Source organism: Oncorhynchus keta, chromosome 26, assembly GCF_023373465.1.
Source record: "Oncorhynchus keta strain PuntledgeMale-10-30-2019 chromosome 26, Oket_V2, whole genome shotgun sequence".
NCBI classification, from domain to species: Eukaryota; Metazoa; Chordata; class Actinopteri; order Salmoniformes; family Salmonidae; genus Oncorhynchus; species Oncorhynchus keta.
In genome coordinates, this window is record NC_068446.1 from 41856365 (window position 1) to 41882107 (window position 25743).

General features: G+C 43.8%; 2 protein-coding genes across 2 annotated transcripts in view; both read left to right on the forward strand.

The window, feature by feature from the left end:
• The window catches only part of LOC118358800 (protogenin B-like), a 41761-nt gene extending 36755 nt beyond the window's left edge, over nt 1–5006 (forward strand). Inside the window, exons 20-22 of the mRNA XM_052480904.1 lie at nt 275–422; nt 590–697; nt 1528–5006. Of these exons, the coding sequence (XP_052336864.1) occupies nt 275–422; nt 590–697; nt 1528–1755 (484 nt within the window). The 3' untranslated portion in view covers nt 1756–5006. The remainder of the gene's footprint in view (nt 1–274; nt 423–589; nt 698–1527) is intronic.
• Nucleotides 5007–8218: 3212 nt separating this feature from the next.
• LOC118358801 (cAMP-regulated phosphoprotein 19-like) lies at nt 8219–17898 on the forward strand. The gene is made up of 3 exons (XM_052480905.1): nt 8219–8472; nt 9068–9190; nt 17491–17898. Exons 1-3 carry the CDS (start codon nt 8305–8307, stop codon nt 17665–17667), a joined length of 468 nt encoding a protein of 155 aa, XP_052336865.1. The 5' UTR covers nt 8219–8304; the 3' UTR covers nt 17668–17898.
• Nucleotides 17899–25743: the final 7845 nt, after the last annotated feature.

Sequence of the window (25743 nt, forward strand, 5' to 3'; positions counted from 1 at the left end):
TATAGTAATCTTCTTCTTTTATGGTAATCTTCTTCTTTTATTGTAATATTCTTTTATAGTAATCTTCTTCTTTTATGGTAATCATCTTCTTTTATGGTAATCTTCTTCTTTTATTGTAATATTCTTTTATAGTAATCTTCTTCTTTTATGGTAATCATCTTTTATAGTAATCATCTTCTCATATTCCATTTACTCCGTCAGCCATTTTTGAAAGACCTCTCTTCAAATAGATTATTTCATATTGTCCGCTAACTTCCACGCTTTACTCCAATAGGAAATCGTCCATCTGTAAGATCATGGACGTAGTGAACGGTGAGAGACCCCATGGTCCACATGCTGGTTTGGCCCTGGCCAATGACCACCAGGCTGACAACATAGAGGCCCTGATGCCTGTGATGGCACAACACTTCATTGATGCCAAGGTGAGACATGGCTCCACAGACACAGGCCACGAGTGGTATGAGAATGTATTTAAGACATCACTATGACAACCTTTATGATGCCATGATAAGGTTTTATGCTGGTTGTCAATGTCTTTTTAGCAATCAGCAACGGACCTCTCTATCTGTTTGTAATATCTCTGTTTCAGGGTGTTTCTAACCTGGTGATTAGTAGAACAGGTCCAGTCAATGGCAACAACCGCGGTAAGAGATGGCAATTCTTCAAGAGGGAGAGACGTAATACAAATACAAGCCAGGTAAAATCTTCAGACGGGAACTTGATGCTATTAGAGAGTCTATCCTCAACATCAATACTGATCAACTGTTTCAACAATTTTACTGAGTTATAGTTCATATAAGGAAATCGGTCAATTGAAATAAATTCATTAGGCCCTAATCTATGGATTTCACATGACACGGCAGGACTGGGCATGGGTGGGCATAGCCAATCAGAATTAGTTTTGCCTCACAAAAGGGCTTTATTACAGACAGAAATACCCTGTCAAGGGTGGCTGGTCTCAGACGATCCCGTAGGATGTGGAGGTCCTGGGCTGGCGTGCTTACACTTGGTCTGCGGCTGCCAAATTCTCTAAAATGACATTGGAGGCAGTTTATGGTAGAGAAATTAATATTCAATTCTCTGGCAACAGCTCTGGTGGACATTCCTGCAGTCAGCATGCCAATTGCACTCTCCCTCAACTTTAGATATCTGTGGCATTGTGTTGTGTGACAAACTGAACATGTTAAGAGTGGCCTTTTATTGTCCCCAGCACAAGGTGCACCTGTGTAAGGATCATGCTGTTTATTCAGCTTCTTGATATGCCACACCTGTCAGGTGGATGGATTATCTTGGTAAAGGAGAAATGCTCAGTAACAGGGATGTAAACAAATTTGTGCACAACATTTGAGAGAAATAAGCTTGTGTGTGGAACATTTCTGGGATCTTTTATTTCAGCTCGTGAAACATAGAACCAACACTTTACATGTTGTGTTTATATTTTGGTTCGGTATAGTTTAGAGTGGAGTATTGTTATACAATGACAAACAAACAAATATCCCAAAATCTCCTCCTCTCCTCTATCTCTAGGCTGAGAACAGAGTGTGTCTGTACGAGGCAGGGAAGACCGTGCTGTGTTACGAGGAAAAGGTAGACGCTCCGCCCCTCCAGCCTTCCAGCCTGCAGATCCTGTTTGGACCACTAGGGGGCTTACAGGGCTCCATGGGTAGCAGTCGGGGAAGCAGCTCTGGGACCACTGAGACCAGCGAAGGAAGCCACGAGACAGGAGACTCCGGTCACGAGAGTGAGAATGAGTAACCCGTCCACAGTTATGTTCGGGTCAGAGTTGGATGACAGCTCAACTCCAGAGGATGAAGAGTGTTTTAGAAGCGGAGGAAGAAGGAAATCCTGGTTTTAAAGTGGAATCTGAGGTGACGACACCAAGCCCAACCCTTACCATCATCACCATCGCCTCCACCGGCCTGATCATGACACTGTCCAGCGGTCGTCACGTCCCTGTCCCCTCTCGGCTGAGGAATTATCCTGTCCAGGCCACCGTCCAGTCAGCAGGCTCCTCCTGACGATAGACTACCCAGCCTGAATGTGACTTATCTACAGCTGAAGCTGCCCACTTCCCACCCCCCTTCTTGGCCTCCTGAAAACAGGTCTTTGGGCATGGAACATACGAGGAGTTATGAAGAGGGATCAGGAAGTTGAAGATTGAGGAGGAAACAGGGGTTTTCTTCAGGTCTAAATGAATGTTGTCGTTTTCCTGTTTCATTTTGAGCTCATTTTCAGTCTGTCTGGTTTTCGTCTGTGTGTCTGTTTGGTCTTTAGGGCTGTTTTTTTTTTTTTACACAGATCAAGCCTTGTCCTGGATTGGTGATAGGTATGTTATGGTATCCTGAAAAGCATGTTGAGTGATATTCGCCATTCAAAGTGGCTTCTTTGTACAGGACCCGGCTTAATCTGTGTCCAGGGGGAAATGAGTACTTAATGTCTGTTCTAAACCAAAGCTCACACCAAAAATGAATGTTCAAAATAATGTTAAAAAAAAAATGTATTGCTTTTGTGAAACATTTTCTAATATGTTAATATAGATTTATTTCTTTCTCTGAAGTAGAGGGTGTAGTTGGTGACCCCTCATTGCTGATTGTCTACCTATCAGTGACTCTGATTTGTATATAGTGCTACCTCATCTTAACGGTATATTGTGCAGTACTGTATATAGTACTACCTTATCTTAACAGTATATTGTGCAATATTTCCCCATAACTCAGGGAATGAAGTTGAAAACATTTAAAAGCCATTTCTTCTTACCTGCATTAATATCCTGCAGGAATTATTTAGGCTTAATTTGTTTAGAAGATTTGTGAAAATTCCTTTTTAATTATTAGTTGTTTTTTACAAGGTTGGAAAAGCTTTTAAGTTTTGAATGATGAGTCTTTTCAATAGAGTTCTACTATTTAAGTGCATTAGATATCATCCTTCTCTATTTGAGTAAGATAAAGTAACCAAAAATAAACATTCAACTGGTATTTCCAGTGCACCCGACCTTAAAAGCTTTAAAATGACCTCATAACGTAGAAAAGGGCTTTTGCAGATGGTCGTAGATATAGAGATCCAAAGAAAGAGTTGTTCGCCTATAAGTAAACAAAACCTCAAACGCAACAACAACAAATTCTACATGCAATAGGCATACAGACTATGCCAAAATCATGGGTTCCATGTACAACCGTTTCCACAGAGTTCTACACGGAACTCAAAAGGGTTCTACACGGAACTCAAAAGGGTTCTACACGGAACTCAAAAGGGTTCTACCTGGAACTCAAAAAAAGGGTTCTACCTGGAACTCAAAAAAAGGGTTCTACCTGGAACTCAAAAGGGTTAACCTATAAGGACAGCCAAATAACCCTTTTGTGGAACCCTTTCTCCTAAGAGTGTATGTCTATTCCTCTTTTGAGTTGAATGCATTTCTTATTGTACATTTCAAGAGAAGTTTTATACCTGGTTTAAAGCTTTAACTCTTTGTCTTTCAGACGATTGTTCTCCGTTTGCATTCTATCTAAATCACTGATACTAAACGCAGCAGTGACGCAGATGTCCCACTGAGCAAAAACTGATTCAATCAATGTTGTTTCCACGTCATTTCAACGTGAAAAACGGATTGGATTTGGAGAAAAAAGTCATCACTGTAAAGAGAATTTTAATATTTTTTCAGCTTTTAACCGAAGTTCAATGACATGGCAACATTTTTTTGTTTGTTGATTTCATGTTAGTTGACAACTCAACCAGATGTAATTCAAAACTAGACGTTGAACTGACGTCTGTGCCCAGTGGGGTGCTATCAGATGCCTTCTATCTAGATCATTGATGCTAAAATCATCGGTGACACAGATGTGCTATTAGATGCCAAAGAGTCCTTCAGATAGATCAGATGGGAGGACTTCAGATTGATCCTTGGAATGATGTCATTTGAAGACAGGGTTGGGATCTGTTCCATTTCAAATGTCAATTATGGGAGTAAATTGACATTCCAATTCCAATGCCTTTTCAATGAGCAAAGTTGGCATTTAGAATTTTTGTTGACTTCCAGAATTGATTGAATTGGAATGGAATTGAGTACAACGCTGATAGTATTTGCTACTCACACAGGACCAAAGAATCCAGTCAGTGTATTAACAGTGATAGTAGGTGGATGTTTTTTTTTTTCGGGGGATTTTTCATCCATCAACCAGAATCTAACCTGGCAACTACGATATTCGGTATTCTAACCTGGCTATTACTATATTCTATATTTCAGTGTGACAATACCACAAGGATTGTGACTATCAAATCGATAATGACTGTGTGAAGAGCAACATAATCAAGTTTTATATCTTTGAAAAGCAATTCATCTTAACCAAAGAATAATTTAAAGTCATCATTGTTTATTCATTAGTTCTTTGGTTTAAATTTTTTTTTTTACATAACAGTATTTGCATAATGTGATATGTTTCTAGGATTTCGATTCACTGGAAAGGGCATTTTGTAGTCGATTCTTTGTGGTGCCAAGTTCCATTTTTTTTTTAGAGCAGCTTGAGAGGTCAAAAAATTGTTCTGTTTAGTTGTCGATATGATTGTTGTTCAAGAGATTTCACCTTAAAGAACTTAAAAGTTAACTTTGGGACTTTTAAAACATTTGTTATTGTTTTTTTTCTTTTAGGATAATTTTATTGAGTGTTAAACGTATATTTTTCATAGATGGATATAAGAAAAGATTGGGCTATTTTCCCTCTGTCTGTGTTCTCAAAGCCTGTGCCAGTGGCAGGTTAGTCAGTGAGCTTTTTTCCATTTGCCATTGCAGGACACCAATTGAACATTTTGAAAGTGTTGCTTATTTGTATTATTTGGCTCTGTTTTTGTTATAAATTCCTGCTTTTGTAATGCATATTTACCAGATCATTTTGTATTTTTTTTCCTCTCAATTGTTAAAACAAAGGTGTTTCTGTGTTACAATGCACAAGCCAAACTGTTTGGTCCTGTCAAGATTGTCTCATCATTTGAATAAAACTGTTCCTGAAAATCTATTCCAGTCTGGTGCAGTGGTGCTGTTGTGTTTTTGTAATTCTCAGTTGATGTGGATGAGATATAATGAGGACATTGATTCACCGCAATGTAAAAAAATAACACACAAAAAAAACAGTATACAGCATTGATTGATATGTGGATGTAAGGCTCCGTCCCAAATAGCACCCTATTTCAGATGTAGTGCACGACTTTTGACCAGGACCAATGGGGAATAGGGTGCACTACTTTTGACCAGGGCCAATGAGGAATAGGGTGCACTACTGTTGACCAAAGCCCATAGTTGCCCTATTTTTTTTGTGGAAAAATTATTTGCAGTGTAAACAAATTTTCAATTCAAATTTCAGCAGATATAAATAGGTAATCGGTGAATTGTTAAATAAATCTTCTTCGGGATTGGTGTCCTGTCCATTGAATGGGTGAGCTAACGTAGGCTAATGCGATTAGCATGAGGTTGTACGCTACAAGAACATTTCCCAGGACATAGACATATCTGATATTGGCAGAAAGTTTAAATCCTTGTTAATCTAACTGCACTGTCAAATTTACAGTAGCTATTACAGTGAAATAATGCCATGCTATTGTTTGAGAGTGCACAGTTTTGAACATGAAAAGTTGTTAATTAACAAATTAGGCACATTTGGGCAGTCTTGATACAACATTTTGAACAAAAAATGCAATGGTTCACTGTATCAGTCTAAAACTTTGCACATACACTGTTCCTATCTCGTGTCCAAAATCTAAATTGCACCTGAGCTGGAATAATACATTATGGCCTTTCTCTTGCATTTCAAAGATGATGGTACAAAAAAAATACAAAATAACGTTTATTTTTTTGTATTTTCTTTTACCAGATCTATTGTGTTATATTCTCCTATATTCCTTTCACATTTCCACAAACTTCAAAGTGTTTCTTTTTCTAATGGTGCCAAGAATATGCATATCCTTGCTTCAGGGCCTGAGCTACATACAGGCAGTTAGATTTGGGTATGTCATTTTAGGCAACATTTTCAAAAAGGGGAAGATCCTTAAATTAAAGCTAGAATCCTTAGTTGCTACATCCATGTTTGAACTTGTAAATTAATAATATATGCCCATTTATTCTTGAAGAATATAATTTATAAATGACTCATGGCCTTAGTTTAACTGTCAACAGTGGCATTATGTTAAAAATGTATATACAGTACCAGTCAATAGTTTGGACACCTACTCATTCAAGGGTTTTTCTTTTATTTGTACTATTTTCAAAAAAATTGAATAATAGTGAAGATATCAAAACTATGAAATAACACATATGGAATCATGTAGTAACCAAAAAAGTGTTCTACAAATCTAAATAGATTTTAGATTCTTCAAAGTAGCCACCCTCTGCCTTGATGGCAGCTTTGCACTCTGGCATTCTCTCAACCAGCTTCATGAGGAATGCTTTTCCAACAGACTTGAAGGAGTTCCCACATATGCTGAGCACTTTTTGGCTGCTTTTCAAATAGCCCTTACACAGTCTGGAGGTGTGTTTTTGGGTCATTGTCCTGTTGATAAACAAATGATAGTCCCACTAAGTGCAAACCAGATTGCGTTTCGATGCAGAATGCTGAGGTAGCTATGCTGGTTGAGTGTACCTTGAATTCTAAATAAAATCACTGACAGTGTCACCAGCAAAGCCCCCCCACACCATCACACCACCTCCTCCATGCTTCACGGTGGGATACACATTCCGAGATCATCCGTTCGATCTATTCTGCGTCTCACAAATCTCCAATTTGGACTCATCAGACCAAAGGACACATTTCCACGGGTCTAATGTCCATTACTCGTGTTTCTTGGCTCAAGCAAGTATCTTTTTTTTATTGGTGTCCTTTAGTGGTTTCTTTGCAGCAATTTGACCATGAAGGCCTGATTCACGCAGTCTCCACTGAACAGTTGATGTTGAGATGTGTCTGTTACTTGAACTCTGTGAGGTGCAATCAGAGGGTCAGTTAATTACTGATTTCTGAGGCTGGTAAGTCTAATGAACATGTCCTCTGCAGCAGAGGTTACTCTGGGTCTTCCTTGCCTGTGGCGGTCCTCATGAGAGCCAGTTAACTCTAATGAACTTATCCTCTGCAGCAGAGGTAACTCTGGGTCTTCCTCTCCTGTAGCGGTCCTCATGAGAGCCAGTTATAACTCTAATGAACTTATCCTCTGCAGCAGAGGTAACTCTGGGTCTTCCTCTCCTGTGGCGGTCCTCATGGGAGCCAGTTATAACTCTAATGAACTTATCCTCTGCAGCAGAGGTAACTCTGGGTCTTCCTCTCCTGTGGCGGTCCTCATGAGAGCCAGTTAACTCTAATGAACTTATCCTCTGCAGCAGAGGTAACTCTGGGTCTTCCTCTCCTGTAGCGGTCCTCATGAGAGCCAGTTAACTCTAATGAACTTATCCTCTGCAGCAGAGGTAACTCTGGGTCTTCCTTTCCTGTGGCGGTCCTCATGAGAGACAGTTTCATCATAACACTTGATGGTTTCTGAGACTGCACTTGAAGACACTTTCAAAGTTCTTGAAATGTTCCACATTGACTGACCTTCATGTCTTAAAGTAATACTGGACTGTCGTTTCTCTTTGCTTATTTGAGATGTCCTTGCCATATTATGGACTTGGTCTTTTACCAAATAGGGCTGTCTTCTGTATACCACCCATACCTTGTCACAACACATCTGATTGGCTCAAACACATTAAGAAGAAAGTACATTCCACAAATGAACTTTTAACAAGGCACACCTGTTAATTGAAATACATTCCAGGTGACTACCTCATGAAGCTGGTTGAGAGAATGCTAAGAGTGTGCAATGCAACCGGTGGCTACTTTGAAGAATCTCAAATATACAATATATTTTCATTTGTTGAACACTTTTTTGGTTACTACATGATTCCGTATGTGTTATTTCATAGTTTTGACATCTTCACTATTATTCTACCATGTAGAAAACAGTGAAAATAAAGGAAACACCTTGAATGAGTCCAAACTTTTGACAGGGACTCTATATATATATTTCAAATACATTTAACATAAATACTGCCCATATAATTATGTGTTGCTCACTATAAACATACGTTTTGGGGATTACTTTGAGGAAGAAAGGGTTCAGTGGCTATATATTCCAACGGCCCCGGAGCTTCCCCCACCGTGTCGTGTTTTACGACGTTCAATCGACGTACAATCTGCTGCAACACAGAGGGGAAAAAAGTGAGGGAGCGACTTTAGAGAGTGGTGCGACCCAGTTCAAACATACGGCCATTGTTGTATGGGCTAGCCATATATATATATGTGTGCTGTATCTGCACTGCAGTTTTGTTGGTGTGAAAGTTTAACCTCGCGTCAGTTTTGTAGAAAACCTGATATTTACATACTTTTTTTTTGTTTTGTTGCCATGTCCGAGGAGATTGAAGGAAGAAGGCCCTCCAGCGATGAGGCAACACACAAGGAACAGCAGGTCAGATTTGAATTATTATGATGCTAGCAAGCTAGGCTAATGCTAATGCTACATTGCCAGTAGCTTGCTAGCCATGATAATGGTCAAATATGGATGTCTAAGCAGCATTTTAATTAGCTTGCAACTTGGTTAGTGTATTTCAAATGTGTCATCGCCGTGCACAATCATTATTTTAGTTATCAAGATGAGTTATAACGCGTTAAAGTTAACTACCAACACGAGTCTTTATCAATTTACCGCTAGTTAGCTCTGTATGTTAGCTAACCAGCTAGCTAACTATATATTGTCCATATTGTTTTGTCTACGTGCGTTCATGCTGGCCGCTAAGCTACTTTTTTTTGCCACACTGCTGCTACGCAGAAGGCTAACGTTGTGTGCTGGTTGCTAGTAAACTAACCCCAACCATTAGATAATCAAACCAAAGGACATCCGTTTCTCTGAGAATCATAGCTAGTAGTTAAACTAACCATGACTTGTCAACCACGAGATTGATAAATACTATATTGCTGCCTGACCTAACGTTACATCATAACATGTCTCCCCATCTCTCCATGCGTGTTTATACTGTGTATTGTGTGTTCTTCCGTCAACACAGGAGATTGATGATAATGTCATCACTCCAGAGAAGGCAGAGGAGGTGAAACTGAAGGCCAGGTACCCTCACCTTGGAGCCAAACCTGGGGGCTCTGACCTGCTCCGGAAACGCCTTCAGAAAGGGGTATGGTTTTTTTCCCCCTTCTTCAGAGCATTCATTGTTTAATAGTCACATGTACAGGGTTGCACGTGTGATTGCAGGGTACATTGGGCTCCCAAGAGTGGAGCAGTGGTCGAAGGATTTTTATCTCAGTGCTAGAGGTTTCACTACAGGCACCCTGGTTCGAATCCAGGCTGTCTCACAACAGACCGTGATTGGGAGCCCCATAGGGCGGCGCCCAGCCTCATCCGGGTTTGACTGGGGTTGGCCCTCAATGTAAATAAGAATTTGTTCTAAACTGACTTGCCTAGTTAAACAAAAATACTCGTAGGCTCTGAGCTCCAACATGCAGCATTAAATTAAAATAACTAAAATTGTATTTAAAAAAACACTAAATAATAGAAATAGCACTGTCTGCATCATAACAAATGTAGCAGAATACATGTCCATTGGGGTGGAGGCAGAGTAAAGACTGTTGAGGGGAGGGGGTGGCTGGGGGTGGCAGAGTAAAGACTGTTGAGGGGGGGGGGGGTGGCTACGGAGCAGCAGGCAGAGTAAAGACTGTTGAGGGGAGGGGGTGGCTATAGACGGGCAGCAGGCAGAGTAAAGACTGTTGAGGGGAGGGGGGGGTGATGACTATAGACGGAGCAGCAGGCAGAGTAAAGACTGTTGAGGGGAGGGGGGCTGACCAGCAGGCAGAGTAGACTGTTGAGGGGAGGGGGTGGCAGCAGGCAGAGTAAAGACTGTTGAGGGGAGGGGGGTGGGCTATAGACGGAGCAGCAGGCAGAGTAAAGACTGTTGAGGGGGGGGGGATGACTATAGACGGAGCAGCAGGCAGAGTAAAGACTGTTGAGGGGAGGGGGTGGGCTATAGACGGAGCAGCAGGCAGAGTAAAGACTGTTGAGGGAGGTGGGGGGTGGCTATAGACGGAGCAGCAGGCAGAGTAAAGACTGTTGAGGGGGGGGGTGATGACTATAGACGGGGGTGATGACAGGCAGAGTAAAGACTGTTGAGGGGAGGGGGGGGTGATGACTATAGACGGAGCAGCAGGCAGAGTAAAGACTGTTGAGGGGGAGATGATCATAGAGGGATAGAAGCGGGGAGAACAGGGCGTGGTTGGGGTCCCTGATGATCTTCTTGGCATTCCTGTAACACCTGGGGATGTAGGTGTCCTGTGGGGCAGGCAGTGTGCACCCAATGGTGCGTTCGGCTGCACGTATCACCCTCTGAAGCGCCCTGCGTTCCGCGACGGAGGAGTTGCTGTACCAGGCTGTGATCCTATAGAACACCGAGGGCCCTCTGGGACAGGCTGAATATCTTCCGCATCCTGAGGTTGAAGAGTCGCTGTTGTGCCATCTGCACCACGGTGTCGGTGTATTTAGACTAGGTGACACATCTGTCTGTGCCCCTTGAGCAAGGCACTTAATCCTAATTGCTCCTGTCCATCATTTCGCTAACGTTGAGGGAGAAGTTGTTTACCTGCCACCACGCTGTCAGAGTGCCTACCTCCTTCCTGTAGGACGTCTCGTCGTCGTTGGTAATCAGCGAACTTGATGATGGAATTGGAACCGTGGGAGGCCACGCAGTCGTGAGTATACAGGAGGGAACTGAGGACGCACCCTTGTGGGGCCTCCGTGTTGAGATTCTGTGTCGAGGAGATAACGTTGCCTGCCTGCCTTCACCACCTGGGGGGTGGCCTGTCAGGAAGTCCAGAACCCAGTTGCATAGGGAGGAATTCAGACCCTGGGCCGTGAGCTTTGTAATGAGTTTATAGGACACTATGGTATTGAAGGCTGAGCTGTAGTCAATGAACAGCATCCTCACACGTGCATTCCTTTTGTCCATGTGGGTGACTGTAGCGTGCAGTGCAATGACGATTACGTCGTCCGTGGATCTGTCAGGGTGGTAGGCAAATTGGAGAGGGTCGGGGAGTGAGGAGGTGATATGGAGAGGGTCGGGGAGTGAGGAGGTGATATGGAGAGGGTCGGGGAGTGAGGAGGTGATATGGAGAGGGTCGGGGAGTGAGGAGGTGATATGGAGAGGGTCGGGGAGTGAGGAGGTGATATGGAGAGGGTCGGGGAGTGAGGAGGTGATATGGAGAGGGTCGGGGAGTGAGGAGGTGATATGGAGAGGGTCGGGGGAGTGAGGAGGTGATATGGAGAGGGTCGGGGAGTGAGGAGGTGATATGGAGAGGGTCGGGGAGTGAGGAGGTGATATGGAGAGGGTCGGGGAGTGAGGAGGTGATATGGAGAGGGTCGGGGAGTGAGGAGGTGATATGGAGAGGGTCGGGGAGTGAGGAGGTGATATGGAGAGGGTCGGGGAGTGAGGGGTGATATGGAGAGGGTCGGGGAGTGAGGGGGTGATATGGAGAGGGTCGGGGAGTGAGGAGGTGATATGGAGAGGGTCGGGGGGTGAGGAGGTGATATGGAGAGGGTCGGGGAGTGAGGAGGTGATATGGAGAGGGTCGGGGAGTGAGGAGGTGATATGGAGAGGGTCGGGGAGTGAGGGGGTGATATGGAGAGGGTCGGGGAGTGAGGGGGTGATATGGAGAGGGTCGGGGAGTGAGGGGGTGATATGGAGAGGGTCGGGGAGTGAGGGGGTGATATGGAGAGGGTCGGGGAGTGGGGGGGTGATATGGAGAGGGTCGGGGAGTGAGGGGTGATATGGAGAGGGTCGGGGGAGTGAGGGGCGATATGGAGAGGGTCGGGGGAGTGAGGGGGTGATATGGAGAGGGTCGGGGAGTGAGGGGGTGATATGGAGAGGGTCGGGGAGTGAGGGGGTGATATGGAGAGGGTCGGGGAGTGAGGGGGTGATATGGAGAGGGTCGGGGAGTGAGGGGGTGATATGGAGAGGGTCGGGGAGTGAGGGGATATGGAGAGGGTCGGGGAGTGAGGGGGTGATATGGAGAGGGTCGGGGAGTGAGGGGGTGATATGGTCTTTGACTAGCCTCTCGAAGCACTTCATGATAATGGAAGTGAGTTCTACTGGTTGGTAATCATTCAGTTCAGTTTTCTTCCTTGGGCACAGGGACGATAGCGGACATCTTGAAGCAGGTGGGTATAGAGGCCTGAGCTAGGGAGAGATTAAAACATGTCTGACAACGCAACAGCCAGCTGGTCTGCTCATGCTCTTAGAGCACGACTAGGGATGCTGTCTGGGCCAGCATATAGAGTGACATATGTCTTCATTGGCACCCGGAAGTGTGTAACCCATGTTGTCATCGTGTGCTCTCCTCTGCAGCTCAGGGTCATTGTGCTCGAATCGTGAGGAGGTGTGTCCTATAAGGTTTTAAGCTACTCTGGTAAGGTGGAGTTGGTGACCGCGATGTGACTGGCTTCCTTAAGAGCCCCTGCTACATACTGCCTTGTGTCCGACCCACTGAATTGCTCATCCACTTTTTCATCCCTATACTTGTGTTTCGCCATCTTGATTGATCTACGTAGGTCATATTCATACTGTTTAACCAAACAATTGTCCCCGGTAACCTTGCCCTGTTTATAAGCAGCATCGGTCTCTTTCAGTTTTCCTACCAAGGCTGCGATCTATCCACGTTTGTTGATTTGTGCACGTTTTGAAGACTCTATCGGTATCACGTCATTTATACTTTTAAAAATGTTTTATTTGGTGGTCCTTCTGTGGCTCAGTTGGTAGAGCATGGCGCTTGTAACGCCAGGGTAGTGGGTTCGATTCCCGGGACCACCCATACGTAGAATGTATGCACACATGACTGTAAGTCGCTTTGGATAAAAGCGTCAGCTAAATGGCATATATATATTATATATTATTTTTTATTAATCCGGTGACAGCCTGCGTATATCTCCAGAGGCGACCCGGAACATATTCCAGTCCATGTGATCAAAGCAGTCTTTTGAGTGTGAATTCTGATTGGTCAGACCAACGATGTACAGACCTGACCACTGGAACCTCCCTCTTGAGTTTTTATTTGACCTTTTATTTAAGTGATAGATGTGCAGATGATGATAGGCAAGTAGAGATACTGGGGTGGAAAAGAGAGAGGATAAATAATAATATGGGGATGAGGTAGTTGGATTGGCTATGTACAGGTACATTGATCGGTAAGCTGCTCTGACAGCTGATGCTTAAAGTTAGAGAGGGAGATATAAGACTCCAGCTTCAGCAAAAAAAAATATATATATATTTTTTTCTCCAATTTGTTCCAGTCATTAGCAGCAGAGAACTGGAAGGAAAGGCGGCCAAAGGAAGTTGTGCCCTACAAACACAACACTTTGGTAGCTGTAGATGCGCTGAACATGTAAACTATATTATTTTCACTTTACATTCACCTACTTGCGCAGCAATGCATTTTTGTTCTGGAATAATTCTCCTGCTTTGATTAGGTATCTGTTTTCCTTTTCTGGGAAAGAGAGTCAAACACAGACTTCTCTGAACCCAAAACAACACTTTTTAAAGGCTATACTATGTGATAAATCATAAAATTACTTTAAAAAAAATCACAATTCAGAGGGCCTTATGTATTGTCACTGGGGGCAACGCAGTTCAATCTACTGTAGTCATGGCTACCAAACTGCGCTCACCTTACTGCTGTCCCCCCACCCACTCAGCAACGATGGTAGTTTTATGACGTTTTTGGGTTCTCTGTGTGCCTCTCCTCCATGTTCTCAGTTGTCGGTATGTACTTCATGTCCCAGTTCTCGTCAATATGATGGATCGTTGCAGTGATGTATGACAGCGTGTTCATAGATGTCCAACAATCTGTTGTTAACGCCACGTATTATATATGCCATTTAGCGGACGCTTTTATCCAAAGTCATGTGTGCATACATTCTACGTATGGGTGGTCACGGGAATTGAACCCACTACCCTGGCGTTACAAGCGCCATGCTCTACCAACTGAGCTACAGAAGGACGTATTGTGTGAGAGCTCGCACTTTGTCCATTGTACAATTTCTCCATCCGGGCCTTCGCATTTTTAATGCATGGCATCTTGTAGTCGCTCTACATACAGTTCATTCAGCAAGTATTAAGAACCCCTAAACCTTTACCACATTTTGTAACGTTACAGCCTTATTCTAAAATTTACGAGAACTTTATTTATTTAATCCATCTACACACTATCCCATAATGACAAAGCAAAAACAGTTAAAAAATAATAATTGGCAAATGTATATAAAAATAAACATACCTTATTTACATAAGTATTCAGACCCTTTGCTATGATCAATCAAATTCAATCAATCAAATTTTATTTATATAGCCCTTCGTACATCAGCTGATATCTCAAAGTGCTGTACAGAAACCCAGCCTAAAACCCCAAACAGCAAGCAATGCAGGTGTAGAAGCACGGTGGCTAGGAAAAACTCCCTAGAAAGGCCAAAACCTAGGAAGAAACCTAGAAGGAACCAGAACATGGCGATTATAACAGAACATGGCCAAAATGTTCATAAATGACCAGCATGGTCAAATAATAGTAAGGCAGAACAGTTGAAACTGGAGCAGCAGCATGGCCAGGTGGACTGGGGACAGCAAGGAGTCATCGTGTCAGGTAGTCCTGGGGCATGGTCCTAGGGCTCAGGTCAGTTGAAACTGGAGCAGCAGCATGGCCAGGTGGACTGGGGACAGCGAGGAGCCATCATGTCAGGTAGTCCTGGGGCATGGTCCTAGGGCTCAGGTCCTCAGAGAGAAAGAAAGAAAGAAAGAAAGAAAGAAAGAAAGAAAGAAAGAAAGAAAGAAGGAGAGAATTAGAGAACGTACACTTAGATTCACACAGGACACCGAATAGGACAGGAGAAGTACTCCAGATATAACAAACTGACCCTAGCCCCCCGACACAAACTACTGCAGCATAAATACTGGAGGCTGAGACAGGAGGGTTCAGGAGACACTGTGGCTCCATTCGAGGACACCCCCGGACAGGTCCAAACAGGAAGGATATAACCCCACCCACTTTGCCAAAGCACAGCCCGCACCTCCACTAGAGGGATATCTTCAACCACCAACTTACCATCCTGAGACAAGGCTGAGTATAGCCCACAAAGATCTCAGCCACGGCACAACCCAGGGGGGGGGGGGGCGCCAACCCAGACAGGATGACCACAACAGTGAATCAACCCACTCAGGTGACGCACCCCCTGCAGGGACGGCATGAGAGAGCCCCAGTAAGCCAGTGACTCAGCCCCTGTAATAGGGTTAGAGGCAGAGAATCCCAGTGGAAAGAGGGGAACTGGCCAGGCAGAGACAGCAAGGGCGGTTCGTTGCTCCAGAGCCTTTCCGTTCACCTTCCCACTCCTGGGCCAGACTACACTCAATTATATGACCCACTGAAGAGATGAGTCTTCAGTAAAGACTTAAAGGTTGAGACCGAGTTTGCGTCTCTGACATGGGTAGGCAGACCGTTCCATAAAAATGGAGCTCTAGAGGAGAACACCCTGCCTCCAGCTGTTTGCTTAGAAATTCTAGGGACAATTATGAGGCCTGCGTCTTGTGACCGTAGCGTACGTGTAGGTATGTACGGCAGGACCAAATCAGAGAGATAGGTAGGAGCAAGCCCATGTAATGCTTTGTAGGTTAGCAGTAAAACCTTGAAATCAGCCCTTGCTTTGACAGGAAGCCAGTGTAGAGAGGCTAGCACTGGAGTAATATGATCAAATTTTTTGGTTCTAGCCAGGATTCTAGCAGCCGTATTTAGCACTAACTGAAGTTTATTTAGTGCTTTATCCGGGTAGCCGGAAAGTAGAGCATTGCAGTAGTCTAACCTAGAGACTCTAAATTTAGCTCAGGTGCATCCTGTTTCCATTGATCATCCTTGAAATGTTTCTACAACTTGATTAATGTCCACCTATGGTAAATTCAATTGATTGGACATGACACCTGTCTATAAGGTCCCACAGTTGACCGTGCATGACAAAGCAAAAATCAAGCCATGAGGTCAAAGGAATTTATCCGTAGAGCTCCGAGACAGGAGCTGAGGAAGGGTACCAAAACATTTCTGCAGCATTGAAGGTCCCGAGAGCACAGTGGCATCATTCATTCTTAAATGGAAGAAGTTTGGAACCACCAAGACTCTTCCTAGATCTGGCTGCCCGGCTAAACAGAGCAATCGGGGAAGAAGGGCCTTGGTGACTCGACAGAGTGCCAGAGTTCCTCTATGGCGATGGGAGAACCTTCCAGAAGGACAACCATCTCTGCAGCACTCCACCAATCAGGCCTTTATGTTAGTGGCGAGACGGAAGCCCCTCCTCAGTAAAAAGCACATGAAAGCCTGTTTGGAGTTTGCCAAAAGGCACCTAATGGACACCGACCATGATAAACAAGATTCTCTGGTCTGATGAAACCAAGATTAAACTCTTTGGCCTGAATGCCAAGTGTCACGTCTGGAGGAAACCTGGAACCATCCCTACGGTGAAGCATGGTGGTGGTAGCAGAATGCTGAGGGGATGTTTTTCAGCCGCATGGACTGGGAGACTAGTCAGGATCGAGGGAAAGCTGACTAACCCAATCAAACAAGTTGGGGAAGACCTGAAAACAGCTGTCCAGCGATGCTTCCCATCCAACCTGACAAAGCTTGAGAGGATATGCAGAGAAGAATGGGAGAAACTCCCCCAAAATACCCAAGAAGACTCGAGGCTGTAATCGCTGCCAAAAGGTGCTTCAACAAAGTACTGGGGGGCAATACATTTTAGAATAAGGCTGTAAGAAAATGTGGAATAAGTCGAAGGGTCTGATTTACTTTGCGACGGCACTGTCTGCCATCAGGGCATTGAAGCCAACATCCTCTTCCATTTGACAATGGCTGCATATCAACTGTAGTCAGCGCTGTGATGTTTCTCACTCCGTCCCCTATCACACTGCTGGCAGCAACGGGCTGGGCCTCCCTTTCAGCATTGCACCTGTACTGCCATTGTCGCCCACTTCCTCCTCGCAAAGGTTTTCCATTTCACCACCACCTCATTTAATTTTTCAAGGTATTTCCATACAGGACTTCACTGCTGTTGCTTCCCTGTCTCACTGTCGTTGTCCCCACCCACCCCAACTGTTAACGACGATGACTCGCAGAGCTCTTTACATCCGTGGCAAATCATTTTAAAGATTCATACCTTCTCCTACTAATGTTACAGCATGGTTGCATTAGGTGTTTAATCTAAATGTTTCCCTTTATGATGATCTGGACCTGTTAGTGGTAGTGTTGTGATAACTGCACTGTGAATTTAATTTTGGTTTTAAAAAAAAAAACGTTGGTTAGTGAATTTTTCTAAACCTTAACAATCCCAATTTCGTTTTTTAAAGGTTCACATCCTTAGACCTGTACCATAACTAATCTGTGTTTTTGTTTTGTGTCTCTACAGCAAAAGTTCTTTGACTCTGGGGACTACAACATGGCCAAGGCTAAGGTGAAGAACAAGCAGCAGCTCCCTGCAGTGACGCCGGCTGAGAAGGCAGAGATTACCGGGGACCATATCCCCACACCCCAGGACATCCCCCAGAGGAAGCCCTCTATCGTGGCTAGCAAACTGGCTGGCTGAGTGGGTTGATGGAACTAGGAACCATGGAACTAGGAACCATGGAACCTTGGAACTGTTTTGTTCTGTTACCATTCCATCGCTCGCTGTTGTTCTCTCTCTGAGCCGGTCTCAATTAGTTCCCTATGTCTACCGCTTGGCACTAACCCTTCAATGCATGCATATATTACTGGCCCTTCCTCCATATTCCTCACATTTGTTCAAACATTGAAGAGGTGGGGGGGCCTTGGCTCCTACCCCTTCCCCTTGGCTCTCTACCCCTCTGCCCTGGCCCAAGGGGAAGAGGTAGGGGGGGGCAGGGGAAGGGGGTAGGGAGACATGGGTAGAGAACCAAGAGGAAGGGATAGGGAGCCACAGGGCAGAGGGTAGAGAGGGGGAAGAGGTAGGGGGCAAGGGGAAGAGGGATAGGGAGACATGGGTAGTGAACCAAGAGGAAGGGATAGGGAGCCACAGGGCAGAGGGGTAGAGAGCCAATGGGAAGGGGTAGGGAGCCAAGGATAGGGGTGTGGCCATTGGTAAGGGTTAGGGAGCCAATTACTTCTACTAGGCCTCTGTCTTCTGGCCCCTTTCTTTCATTCCTGCACCTTCTACATACAGTGCATTCAGGAAGTATTCAGACCCACATTTTGTTACGTTACAGCTTTATTCTAAAATGGATTTTAAAAAGTCCTCATCAATCTACACACAATACCCCATAATGACAAGGGGAAACGAGTTTATAGAACTTTTGCAAATGTATAAAAAATAACCGAAATACCTTATTTACATAAATTAAGCTCAGGCGCATCCTGTTTCCATTGATCATCCTTGAGATGTTTCTACAACTTGATTGGAGTCCATCTGTTGTAAATTCAATGGATTGGACATGATTTGGAAAGGCACACACCTCTCTATATAATGTCCCACAGTTGAAAGTGCATGTCAGAGCAAAAACATGCCATGAGGTTGAAACCATTTTCCGGAGAGCTCCAAGACAGGCTTGTGTCGATGCACAGATCTGGGTAAAGGTACCAAACAATTTCTGCAGCATTGAAGGGCCTCAAGAACAGAGTGGCCTCAATCATTCTTACATTGAAGAGGTTTGGAACCCGTGTGACGCAGCGGTCTAAGGCACTGCATCTTCATGCAAGAGGCGTCACTACAGTCCCTGGTTTGAATCCAGGCTGAATCACATCTGGCCGTGATTGCGAGTCCCATAGGGCGGCGCACAATTGGCCCAGCGTCGTCCGGGTTTGGCCAGGGGTAGGCCATCATTGTAAATAAGAATTTGTTCTTATCTGACTTGCCTAGTTAAATCAAATTCCTAGGGCCACCTGGCCAAACTGCGCAATCGGGGGAGAAGGGCTTTGGTCAGGGAGGTGACCAAGAACCCGATAGTCACTGACAGAGCTCCAGAGTACCTCGGTGGAGATGAGAGAACGTTCCAAAAGGACAACCATCTCTGCAGCACGCCATCAATCAGGCCTCTATGGTAGAGGGGCCAGACGGAAGCCACTCCTCAGTAAAAGGCACATGAAAGCCCGCTTGGAGTTTGCCTAAAGACTGACAGACCATCAGAAACAAGATTGTCTGGTCTGATGAAACCAAGATTGAACTCTTTGGGATGGAATGCCAAGCGTCACGTCTGGTGTGGGGATGTTTTTCAGCGGCAGGGACTGTGAGACTAGCCAAACCGAGGGAAAGATGAACGGAGCAAAGTACAGAGAGATCATTGATGAAAACCTGCTGTAGAGCTCTCAGGACCTCAGACTGGGGCGAATGTTCATCTTCCAACAGGACAACTACACTAAGCACACAGCCAAGACAAAGCAGGAGTGGCTTCGGGACAAGTCTCTGAATGTCCGTGAGTTGCCCTGGACTTGAACCCAATTGAACATCTCTGGAGAGACCTGAAAATAACTGTGTCATGACGCTCCCCATCCAACCCGACAGAGCTTGAGAGGATCTGCGGAGAAGAATGGGAGAAACTCCCCAGATACACGTGTGCCACGCTTGTAGCTTCATACCCAAGAAGTCTCAAGGCTGTAGTCAGCTGCAAAAGGTGCTTCAACAAAGTACTGAGTAAAGGGTCTGAATACTTATATAAATTTCTAAAAACCTATTTTTGCTTTGTCTTTATTGGGTATTGTGTGTAGATTGATGAGGGGGGGGGGGGACTATTTAATCCATTTTAGAATAAGGCTTTAACAAAATGCGGAAGAAGGTAAGTAGTCTGAAATACTTTCTGAACTACTTCATAAAATGAATATCGAGCAGAAAGAATCTTGAGGAAAGTTGCTGCCGGAGGATCACTGTTCTCGGATAGTTGTTTTAAATGAGAAGTTGAAATGTATATATTTTTGCAAAGTGTACTCCAGAGGGCTTATATATCTACTGTGGTGACTGATTGAAACCGTATATAGCCTATCACCATGTATCTGAGAGGACAAAGTCAATATTTTAGACATGTTTTGCCTTCTATATATATTCCATTTGACATTTTCAATTATGAGGTAATAATATAGAACAATCTGATTTGTATCTTTCTAATTACAATTCTAATCCCACCCCTGCCTTCCTAGCCTAGTCACACATCTGTTTACGCTGTCTTGCCAGTGTCAGCTCTTATGGGCCAAGCCAACACAAACGGATCTGGGACCATCAGGCTATGCCCGCTTCCTCTCCAATGTCCGACGCTATGTTCTGATACGTTGATTGAAAATGGCCTGTGTCACGCAGTAGCTGTTGTTAGCTAGCTAGTCATGTCCCAATGAATATTTGCAGCATTGGCTCGTCTATAGTCCTTAAAAGGCTGCTGTTGTATATTATGAATGTATAATGTGTATATATGGGGCTCCCGAGTGGTGTAGCGGTCTAAGGCAGTGCAGACACCCTGGTTCAAATCCAGGCTGACACCCTGGTTCAAATACAGTGTATCACACTGTATCACCATAGTGCGGTGCACAATTGGCCCGGCGTCATCCGGGTTCGATTTTTGGCCAGGGTAGGCCGTCACTGTAAATAAGAATTTGTTCTTAACTGATTTGCCTAGTTAAATAAAATAAAAATCAATGCATCTCTTAACAGTTATGAGCCGTAGTTTACTCTTGGGCAATATTTGTCCATTCACTCCAGTGAAAAAAGTAGTGCACTACATAGGGAATAAGATGCCCTTCTCATACGACCTCTGAACCTAGCCCAGGAATGCCTGCCTGCCTGCCACTATCTGATACTCAAGTCATTTTGGTTTAATCGTCAAACAACTCACTTAAATGAAATGTTGATCTGAAGGGTGTGCATGTGCATTGACTGTCACGTTATGCCATTTTTTTTTGTTTGTTTTGTAAATAAACTAGTTTTGCACAATAGCTTTGTCTGGACTTTGCCTTTTTTTTCAAATGTTTTATTTGCAATTTTTACTTATGCTTTTTTGCTTTTACAGTAGCTATAATGCAACTATGTCGACAAGCCTCGTTCTTTTGATTATGCATGTTGATTCATCCAGTAACCCACATTGTTGGCTGTTTTTCTAAACTGAACTGTTCAAATGTCATGGATCTTCAAGGGCTGATTTATTTGATCTACTTGACAAATCTGGGCCATATTTTTTTATAAACTAAATATAGTTTTCAGTGGCGACCTGTCATTCAGGGCAGATCCCCACTTGTTTAGCATGTTATCTTGGCATTAATAAATGTCCCCATCAGTTTGCAAACAATAAAATAAAAAAATTAATCATTGAGTTTAATAAAGCCGCATACAAAAATTGTGTATTTTTTTGCTTTCTTGAGTAAGGTAAGGTGGTGTTTCAGTCTAGCTCAGTGTTTTCTGTGGTGGTGGTGCAGCCAGTGGAAAATACAGAGTGTAGGGGTTGGTAATGTTCTCTAGTTACGCTGTGATTGGCTCAGTGTTCTGTCACTCATGGGGGACACTGCGTCACCACCAAATCTAAGGGTAGAGATTGAACATTCAAGCCCCTTGGATGCTGCAATAAAGTTACATTAGAAATGCCCATCCAAGAAGGCTCAAGGTCATTCGCCACACAAAATGACGTCAAATTACGTTTTATCTACAGTAGCTTTGATTGAACTGATTATCGTACTTTCAAAATCTAAGCTAGCAGTCATCATCATGGATCACTTCATCAGGTTTTTTTTTCCCAGACTTCCCAGTTGTCTTGAAAGCACCATAAATCCAGAGAATGACAGACTGATGTCAAAGTTTGCCCATGAAGGACCGCTGCGCCACCTTCCTGCTCAGTTGGTAGAGCATGGCGCTTGTAACGCCAGGGTAGTGGGTTCGATTCCTGGGACCACCCATACGTAGAATATGCACACATGACTGTAAGTCGCTTTGGATAAAAGCGTCTGCTAAATGGCATATATTATATTATTATAAGTGAGCACAGCACAACAAGGTGAGTCTGCCAGGGAGATATGTATACTCCAGTAAAGAAAGTAATACTAAATATGTTGTGTAGTAAGCTGTTAGTAGCCCATGTGCATCACCCTAATAATTTAGTCTATTTTCCCCTCTTAATTTTGTCTACTGTTCTGACTTGGTGGTGCACATGTATCCTATAACCTGTTTTAGAGAAATGTAATCATTGAATATTGTCAGAGCGTTCATTGTTTGCTTATACGCCCCCTTTATTTATCCTATGGTTCTGACTTGGTTTACAGGGGAATACTGTAAGAATGGCCCATGTTCTGAATTCTGTCGCTGTACATTTTAAAAAGTGCCGAACAAGTAGTTATATTGACTACATCCGTCCTAGCTCGCTCATTAATGTCTTAATCGAAATTACAGATTGCCTCTTATCTGCTTGTCGTCCCCTTATGCCATAGTTTGTAGATCTCAATTGTCAGTAGAAACCACATTTTGACTAAGCAAGTCAGCCATATCAGCTGTTTTTTTTAAAGGCAGTAAATGAAGCTGACTTAACTGTTTCACTGCCAGACGACAAGGCTCTGCTGATAACCAGGTGTAGCAGTGTTAAGGTGTTGGGGCAGCTTTATGTAGGCCCTAACAGTTTGAGGGCACCGTTTGTCACCGTTATAGTGCAATTAATGTATTGTGTAGTGGCATTGTTGGCATGCATCTCCCAATTTTTTGTCGGGTTTGCCCCACCAAGATTTACATGCTAAAATCGCCATTGGTTGTTTTTGGCTTAGATATTCATTTGTAGATGGTGAAAATTAGGTATAATTTTGATTGACATGACAATCCAATAGTCTGACTCCAGCAGATACCTCCTCAGAGCACTGACACTGCGAAGCATGCGAATGGTGGTCAGACGATGCTAACAAGCTAGTAGCTATCTACCTACAGTAAATTATCAGACCGAAAACATGTAAGGAAACGTGATCAGGTGAAATTATGAAAGAGAATGGAAAGAAAACTTTAACTTGTCTCTATCCAATCAGAGAAACAGGATCAACGTTTTCTTTACAGACAGGCAAACTAGCGAATTTAGTTATTTAGACGGCACAAACGACTCACTCAAAGACAGAACAGTATGGTTTATAAACTGTGACTGACATGAGAGACGCTTGCTGGTACCCGAAAATATATATATATTTCGGATAATTACAGAAAAATACTCGGATCATAATCGTATCCAGAAAATTACCCATATCCGTCAGAATAATCTTTTTGTCAGACTACTCCGCACACCTCTGCTGAATGTATCTCACCCCGGAAAGCATCTGAATGAACGAAACAGCGTCTCCCTCTGTCTCAGTATGTGTAGCCCAGCTATCTAATTCTGTCGGGTCAAAAACAGTATGACACTGTTGTCGCCCATAGCATTAAATCCACCGGAAGCCAACGAGCATTTTAGTTGTCACTGTATCTAAGGATAGTTGTTTAGACTAAATGTTGAAGTTAAAATGGTGCTGGAATAGTGGAGGCACCGCTTTCTTTGTGACTTGCGCTAACTCCCTGTGGTTCTAAATCAATGGTTGTTTAGTAGTCCGAAATTGTCGGAAACATTAACTTGCTTGTGTAAAGGATGTCACGCTGCTTGCGGATTTGTGCCATATTACTTGCGGTGAACTCGCAACCTCTGCCGAGTGGTAGGAAGTGAAGCGTCCTACCAACTGCCTCCCCATGTGCTACACTTTGACCACGCAGTGGCTCATGGAACTTCACTAGGCACTTTTGTGTTGATACAAGGTGGAACTTCACTCAGGCACTTGTCAGTGACACCTAGAGCACACAACGTAATGAAAAAGCATGATGTGAGAGAGAGGAAAGCGAATGGCGTGTAGCAGACAGACACGCACTGTCGTGAATGCAAAAGGTCCGGTCACTTCTGACACCATAATGAAACATCGGGGAGCAGACACACGCACTGTCGTGAATGCAAAAGGTCCGGTCACTTCTGACACCATAATGAAACATCGGGGAGCAGACACACGCACTGTCGTGAATGCAAAAGGTCCGGTCACTTCTGACACCATAATGAAACATCGGGGAGCAGGTCTCGAACCCTCGACCTAAGCCCGAAGTCCTGCGCGCTATCGACTGTTCCGCAAAAGCATGGTCATGCGGCAGAGTCGATATCCGCGCTTATAAACCCAGGGTCGTTACAATAGCTACAATAGCAGGTGATTTTATCTTTGTAATTTTTGTATTTATTATTAAGGATCCCAATTCCTGGGGTCCAGCAACATTCAGGCAGTTATATACAATAACAAAAAAATGTGTGTGCTACTACCACATATTTACAACGCAAAATCCACGTGTACGTGTGTGTAGAGTGCGTGTGTTAGCATGAGTGTGCGTGTGTCTGTACCTGTATGTGTCCCTCTTCACAGTCCCTGCAGTCATTTGTGCGCTGAGCAAGTAGCCTGTAAAGGGTTCATACAGACATTAGCAAGCAAGAGTGCGAATTACACCATGATGTTTGGGGCTGTCGCGTGCACTTAATTTTTTAGTGGGCCTAAGACGGAATTTAAACGGTAAAAAAAGAATGACATTTTAATGAACACAACCAGTTATGATATTTTAATAGGATTGTCATCCAAATCACGTCAAAAAGTAGACTACCTGTGCATGTTTATCTACTCCAAAACAATTCCAGCATTCAAACTGCATGTATATGTAACGGATGTGAAATGGCTAGCCTCGTTAGCGGCGGTGCGCGCGAAATAGCGTTTCAATCGGTGACGTCACTTGTTCTGAGACCTTGAAGTAGTGGGTAACGATGCTTCGTGGGTGACTGTTGTTGATGTGTGCAGAGGGTCCCTGGTTCGCGCCCAGGTATGGGCGGTATAAAGTTATATTGTTACATATACATGCGCCATTTGTTGAATGGAAAAAAACAATAATAATAATGATTGATTAGGCCTACATTAATTGATGCGTCTTGCTGACAATTTTAGGGTACTAGGGGGTAACTAGATCAATGTCTAATTGCCGACACAAAAAAAGCTACATTTGGAAAATAATTAGTATGTGGATGAAGGTCATGCTTTGACAAATAAACTATAAAGGGAAATAAATGGCTACAGTTTACACTTTTTTGACCCCCCTAAAAAAAAAAAGAAAAAGAAAATTGGGCTTCTCATGAAAACGTCTGTATCATCCGAATGGTTTGGCCTACTAACTAATATGACCACTCTATAGAAAGGGGAGTCTCTTACGAACACGATGGGTGTTCTCCATGTTGCTCTACGGGACTCGTCAGAAGTGTTTGTTTGGTGACCATACGGCAGGTAGCCTCGTGGTTAGAGCGTTGGACTAATAACCGGGAGGTATAAATTCGAATCCCTGAGCTGACAACGTACAAATCTGTCCTTCTGCCCTGATCAAGGCAGCACTGTTCCCAGACCGTCATTGAAAATAAGAGTTTGTTCTTTAACTGACTTAAAGGTTTTTTAAAATGACACGTCACCACAAACAGTGCTTTCTCATGTACCTTTATATTGTGTTGGAATAAAATATGGTGAAAGGTATTTGGAAATACAATTTAAATAAATGTGCTATAAATACTGAGACCAACTTTTTAAAATTGGAGCATGAGACACGGATGATGGATTGATATCACACAACCACGTACTATGAAAAAGTTTGGGAGAAATATAGGCTACATTT

Coding starts and splice junctions, on each gene's coding strand:
- LOC118358801 (XM_052480905.1), top strand. CDS start 8,305: ATGTGTGCTGTATCTGCACTGCAGTTTTGTTGGTGTGAAAGTTTAACC. Junction 8,473..9,067: donor CAACACACAAGGAACAGCAG/GTCAGATTTGAA, acceptor CCGTCAACACAG/GAGATTGATGATAATGTCAT. Junction 9,191..17,490: donor GGAAACGCCTTCAGAAAGGG/GTATGGTTTTTT, acceptor GTGTCTCTACAG/CAAAAGTTCTTTGACTCTGG.